General features: G+C 42.7%; 1 protein-coding gene across 1 annotated transcript in view; it reads left to right on the forward strand.

Annotated features, from left to right (window-relative positions):
* The window catches only part of tprg1 (tumor protein p63 regulated 1), a 47,609-nt gene extending 46,754 nt beyond the window's left edge, over positions 1 to 855 (forward strand). Inside the window, exon 6 of the mRNA XM_080506630.1 lies at positions 475 to 855. Within this exon, the coding sequence (XP_080362756.1) occupies positions 475 to 669 (195 nt within the window). The 3' untranslated portion in view covers positions 670 to 855. The remainder of the gene's footprint in view (positions 1 to 474) is intronic.
* The last annotated feature ends 5,989 nt before the right edge of the window (positions 856 to 6,844 follow it).

The following is a 6,844-nucleotide window of genomic DNA, read 5'->3' on the forward strand; positions in this document are numbered from 1 at the left end:
GATAAAAAAGTCACTACTGGTTATGGTTCTTTCACTACCGTCCACAACTGTTGTCAGTGGGGCCACTCGGGAAGCGCCCCGTAACAAACAGAGTGGCGGAACCGCGGTTTTAGGTGACTGTCGGATCTCCTGCCGACAACTGTGTGCCAGATACCATGAAAGCAACAAGGACGACCTACACAATGGTTTTCTCAATGTCATGGATGATCGTTGTCAGTAAATGTTTCTCTACCTCCAGGTACACAGGCAGACATATTTTGAAGGAAGAAAAAGTTGTGAAAAGGGTGGCTGGCTAATTTTTATTTAATCTTGTTCAGACCAATTCTCAGGCTGTCACTATCAAAAATTAAGGTTTTTCCTTTGAAACACTTATTCTATATTGTGTTCCATGCTGTGTTCCATGCTGCACCCTGACCAGGAAGAGCAGCACGGAGCGTTGTGAAGAAGCTAAACCTCCTGTCTTCCTCTCCACAGATCCATAACTTTCGGGACCAGCTGAAGGATGCAGCGCAGGAAGGCCACGCCTTAAGACCAGTCCCCGGGAAAGCCAACGGCATCCTGGTCCTGAACCAGCCCATCACTATCGAGGCCTATGTGGGTGCCATGTCCTTCCTTGGAAACCAAAACAAGCTGGGATACAGCATGGCCCGAGGAAACCTTGGCTTCTGAACTCTTCCATGTACTCTTCTAGTTTGCGCTGTTGTTCTTTACTGTTTGCTCTGTTCTAAGTCTTGAATTCCAGCTTGTTTAATTGAAGCAACTTTGAATCCCACAAACATTGACCAAATTGTATTCCATACTCAGGTTCATGTTTGTTCGCTCCGCTTCTCAGGATGTTAAACAACTGTGTGATAGCCCCCCCCCCCCCCCCCCCCCCCCCCCCCCTCTGCTCTAATACCAGTGTGTGGTGTGTGAGCACTCAGAAATATCCACATTTCAACACTGCTCTTCTCAAGATGACGGATCCCCGCTGCTCTCAAGGAGCTTTGTATTTGCTCCTCAGTGATATGGTAATTCAACTCTTTTGCAATGGGACGCCTTTCTTCCTCCCCCGTGTGTGTGTGTGTGTGTGTGTGTGTGTGTGTGTGTGTGTGTGTGTGTGTGTGTGTGTGTGTGTGTGTGTGTGTGTGTGTGTGTGTGTGTGTGTGTGTGTGTGTGTGTGTGTGTGTGTGTGTGTGTGTGTGTGTGTGTTAAAAGCTCATTCCTGTGCCAGTCAGCCCCTTAGAGATTCACTGGAGCATAGAGGAACATTTGTCAGCTTAGTTTTATCATTTGTAGTGTATTTTTACAGTGCAGGAATTTCCCCTTGATTTGCGTGCGCTCTTCCTTGTGTGGTGTCATGTGTCTCCCTATTACAGAGCTATAAACGCTGCCTTTTTAAAAGGATAAAACATACTGAATTGCAATGCCTTTGCTTCATCATACAAACACCACTACTTCTTTTATTGCCACTTTAGTTTTGGTGGATTTGGCAACTGCCTGAATTCACGAGTGATAGGAGGAGGGATTGTGACATTGGCTAAAAGGCAAACGTACACAGCGCTGTCACGTGCTGGCTGTACCAGGCTGGAGAGGGAAAGAGGGGAAAGCTTAGCTGTCAAGATTAACAAAAGAGTCTGTATCTTTTACTCACGGACCAAAACAAAGAAGGACAACAAATGGGTTTCTTTTGCAGAACGGCAAGCCTTCGTCTGAAAAGGAAGGATGACAAGAGTTCAGCGAACAAAGTGCGTCACTCCACGCAAGACTGTGAAGTCAGGCATCTACCCCATTTTCCCCTTTCCACGTGGGTCTGTTTATACTGAAAATGTCACTTTGCGATAACGGCTCCCAAGGTGGAACTTATTTGTTTGGTGTGCCCATTTCCAGCATCAATTCTGCGTTTTTCGTGTGTAAACTGAGGCACAAATGTTACCCCAGTTAATCAGAGGTTTAGCCTTTTGAACTGACCTCTGTTAACAAGCTGGATGGTTCCTCTCCTCGCTTTTTCACAAAACACATTGTTTGTGGTCCTGAAAAAAGAAATCATGAGTTAGATTCAGTTCATTGATTACCACATTGCTTCATTATATTTTAACAAGCCATGAGATATGTTCACATGTGTTCTTATTTCCATTATGCAGCTCTGCTTTTTGTTTCAATCATTCTGGAAGTGTTCTTAAGGCCTCGTTTACACGGCGATCTTTTCCTTCTGGAGGTCCGTTTCCAAGTCAACGTCACTTGGCAGACGATGAAAACTCAACTTTCTGAAAACGCCTCTGAAAGTGCAACTTTTTGGAAAAACGCTCCAACTGTTGCCTGTAAACCGTTGCCTGCTGCCAATCAACCTAATTGTAGTTTTCTTTCAGCAAGCAGATGCCATCAAATTTAAAATGAGTCAACATTGCTGATTCCATTTGTTACAACCACCAATATAGGCTCATTTATTTTTTCTTGATACATTTGCCTGATGAGAACATGATTATGAGAGAATTCCAGGGGAGTCTTCCTCTTATCCAGGTTTTACACATTACCCCAAACTGTTTGTAATCACTGTAACGATGATAACTTCAATTGCTGTCATTTTGTTGTTTTTCATTCAATGGAAAATACCAGTGAATACAAAAGTAATCCTGCACTATTTAGTCTCACTTAAGGCATTCTCATCAGGAAACAAGGTTAAGTAGTGAATGTCACAGGAATACACGCAGCTGTAATTCTGCGAGGGAAAGTATCGCGAAGTTCAGCACCTTCGGTATCGTGTATCATCACCTCAGGGTTTGAAGGGGTTAACATGTTTCTTCTCCAGAGTGAGGGACGTGTCATTTACCCAGGATCAAGCGCAGCTCTGGCCTGCAGCGAAGCGCCTCATCCATATTTCTGCTCTTTAAGTTGTAAAAGACGTTCTGAAAACAGGATTAACTGCCAGATAAACCAACGCTTGTAAAGCTTCCCACCTTAGACCCTTCCAAGTTTACACACTCGGCCAGCCAAGGAATCTGCTCGCTGGGCGCGGGCGAGTTATTTTGTTTGGTTTCCATGGATCCAATTTAAGGCTGTAATTACGACATATTTTAATTGACATGACTTTGTTATCTGTGGGTGAAGTGCCAGTCACGTCACAAGTTATTTGGAAAAATGAAGGACTTCCCAATGTGATGTTTGTGAAAATAGTATTTAGTGTAGCTCACATGTTGTGTCATGTTGAAAATGGCCTCTCCTTTTTCTTTTGTTCTTTTTTCAATCTTTATTTAAGAAGCATTCTTCGAGCATGGCTTTATGGGGGAACATGGAAATGTGATGCAACCTGTACTTCATGCCAGAATATAGGAAAAATATTGCGCAGATGTACACGCCGGAGATGTTGGGGACTGTGGGTGTGTTTCTGTGCAAGAGCCATCTTTGTCCTCAGATGATTTTCTCTATTTTACGCATTACAGATCATTATGTTCTGCCCTCAAGGTGCAACAACTGAATGAGTGCTTTGTTTTCTCAAGATGTTACGAACACTGTGTTCTCACAGCTCAAGGAGCACTTGAGACGACTGCAAAAAAAAACCTAAAACCTGCTAAATGATCACAACAGGAAATAACCAACAAGACACAAAGTTCATAAAAAGCAAAAATACATTTGAAACAAAAACATCTAGCCAAACAAGAACACCAACTAAGAAGCATGTCATTTCATAGTTATCACAAAAGGTATCAAAAGTCAACTAAAGTCACGCCAAAGTGTGACCAAAAAAAACAAAAACAAAACCCCATAAGGAACATTTGAGTCAAGCAGTTTGCATCCTGGACAGCAAAGAGAAATCCTGTGCTCAAAAGATGATAAAAGAGCAAAGCAACAACAAAGTCGCCACAGGGTGACATCTAACAACTACAGAAACACCAATGTCATCAAAGAAATGTCCAACTGTCACCAAGTGATGAAAAATGAACAAAAAGATAGAAAATGGGCATCAATAAATGGAAAAAAAACCCACAAATTCACCACCAAGCAACAAAAATTACATCAAAAAGGTATGAAACAACTACAAAGCTACCTCAAAGGAAGAAAGGGGAACATGAGCAATCTTAAATGATCCAAACTGCTAAAATATGGCAGGGTGAACACAAACCACAATGAGAACAATAACGGACAAACAACATTGTGATGAAACAAAGTGAGGGGAAAAAATCAGAGATGCAAAATGTAATGAAGGAAATGAATTCAATTATAATAAAACCATCGGACAGCAAAGTCAACAAGTTGACTCAAAATGATAACGGAGTGAACAATTTAAACGATCCTCCACCAAAAATCCATCAGAAAATTAAAAAAAAAAAATATTACAACCATAATTTGACCACAAATGTTTGAATTTGTTTTAAGATACAGAAGATAAGATGAAAAAAGGCCCAAAACTGAGAACTCGTGTGAATGAGTTTATCAGAAAATGTCAAATTCTAAACAAACACTTTTTATAGTCACAACAACTTATGTATTTGTCATACATTCTGTGTTACCGAATTACCAAACTTCTACGATTAATAGCATAAAGATTGTGTCTCAATGGAATTTAGAAGTTAGAAACATCACTGTCCCACAATGTGATGAGTTATTTCTAAATAGTTCTGCTAAACATGCACATAGTTTGTCTATTGGCAAAAGTGAAAGGCTTGAAAAGTGGACGATACCAAGGGGAAGAGGGAGCCTGGAGCTCCTGTGACAGGTTCAAATCCCCCGGCTGACAGGGTCCCCCAGAATGGCCTTTGACCCTCCAGCGCACCCTGGGTTCTTCCCTGCAGTGTCCCTCTGCTCTGAGCGCCAGCAGTTAAGGTGTTGGGTGAACTTTGAATGGGATGGCTTCAATACAGAGAAATAATTCACCCTCAAGGATCAATAAAAAATAACTGAACATGAGCAAAATGGGACATAAAGAGCCACTGATAAATCCAATGAGCTTGGAGTTGGGACTGTGGGAGGATGCACTGGGACAACATGCAGACTCCACAGCGAGCCAGAAGTCAGAACCCCTCCTAGTGAGGAGAGAGCTGTGACCAGGTGACCTGTACAGATAACTGAAGTGGGAATGTTTGGACCTCAGTCGTCTGATTTGACACATTTTCTGAAGAAAATATAGATGGTTTTTTTTTTTTACAAGCATCGTTTCACCATGTTGTCATTTATCTGCAGGTGTTTTGGTCGCTATTTAAACATGGAAACTCCAAACACACAAGTGGGAATGGCACAATTTGTTATTTTTCACTTATAAATTGAACAGCTTCAAAACATCATTTGGTTTCACAACAGGACAGTAAAGGTTAGCTGTGGATTTTGTTGATGGTACCCACGCGTGATATTTAATGATTGACCCCAAAGCAGCAACTTTTTGACCCTTTGGTGTCGCCTCATTTAACTGCTGCAAAGTGAGTGAACATCGTGGCTTTGTGGAAGAGGAGCACACAAACCCACAAGATAAATGACTTTCAAAGCTAATGATTGCATTCCTTTCTGGAAAGGTAAGCTGGCGCCTCGGGCTAGATAATATGGCTTGCGCTTCACTTCAATTATTTTCCACCAGCAGAACATCAAACTAATGAAATGACACAAGTGTGCATCTGAAAGGGGATTGGATACGATATGATGGTGTGTTGAGTTTCTGCAGGTCCTCAGCTTAAAATAAAACTAATAATCGAGACGTTTCCTGCTCTGTGGAGAGTTGTTGGTCTTATTCCAGATTGTGAAGCAGGATTAAGTGAATGAAAGCAACATTTAGTGGAATCGCCTTAATAAAACAGGTCCAGTTGGTTGTAAGTGGTCGCGCTGTAGGTCAAGGCCACTGTGCCTCGGTGGAAATCTCCATGTCTGGTTCGACAGGTCCGAGTGGTTATTTTGCTTGGTTTTGATGCAACGCGATGGTCGCACTGCCCCGAAGTGGAATGTGATCGGCAAAGTGAGAGGTTTAAAAACCGCCCATCAGCGCCTGTGACCCTGGATGGCCCCGGCTAACAACCAGAGCTGCCTTGGATGCTCGGAGCGAGTAACATCAGACACATTTTGCGAGACACTCTTGCAATCCTGGTGTGGCATGCAGTCCTCGCATTTCTCTGAAATACCTTCAAAGCCCTCATTAATATGCCAGCTTGGATCGCACTCTTCTTTTCATGGGTCATGCAACTTCAAGTCACCATTTTCACTTCTCCGACATGTGCGCCGTTTGTTTGTTTGGTAAACATGTTACACCTGCCAGAGGAATGCTGGTTGCTAACGGGCCAAGTCCAGCAGCATTTATTCTGCTCCATGGCGCTTCCCCCTTTTTCCTCTCACCTCTGGTTTTTCCATCTGCTGCCCTGGCAGCAGTGAATACAGTAAGTGTGAAGGAGCGAAGGTGCGAGGCCGAGCGTGTGTGTGTGTGTGTGTGCAGGACTGTATCTACATAGACACTGGGTGGTGGTCTGGATGGCTGTCTCGTAATGGAGCTGGAGACGCTGTTTTTATTCTCCCCTTTCCCAGCTGTCACTGTTGTGTCTGAAGCGAGTTCGCTGAACTCGGGGCAATGGGACACTTGGAGAACTGTCAAATCCAGCAACCTTCCCAGCCATGCAGAATGTCGAACACACCCAGTTATGATCAACAGAAGCAGAGAGGGACGTTAACTCTCCTACCTACATCGCCTCATTGACGTTTTCGTTTTACGAGTTCAAATGCACGTCTTTCCTCATTTTCTCTGATGTAAACAGCAGAAATGACAATATTTTAAAAGTGACCCCACGGTGCCGTACAGCAAATATTCAAGTGATAACACAAAATCTTTTTTTTTATATAAATTTACATATTTTAAAAGTGCTTTAAAGCTAAATATCAACAGTTTTTCCTTTAA

Source organism: Blennius ocellaris (genome assembly GCF_963422515.1).
Source record: "Blennius ocellaris genome assembly, chromosome: 12".
Classification (NCBI taxonomy): Eukaryota; Metazoa; Chordata; class Actinopteri; order Blenniiformes; family Blenniidae; genus Blennius; species Blennius ocellaris.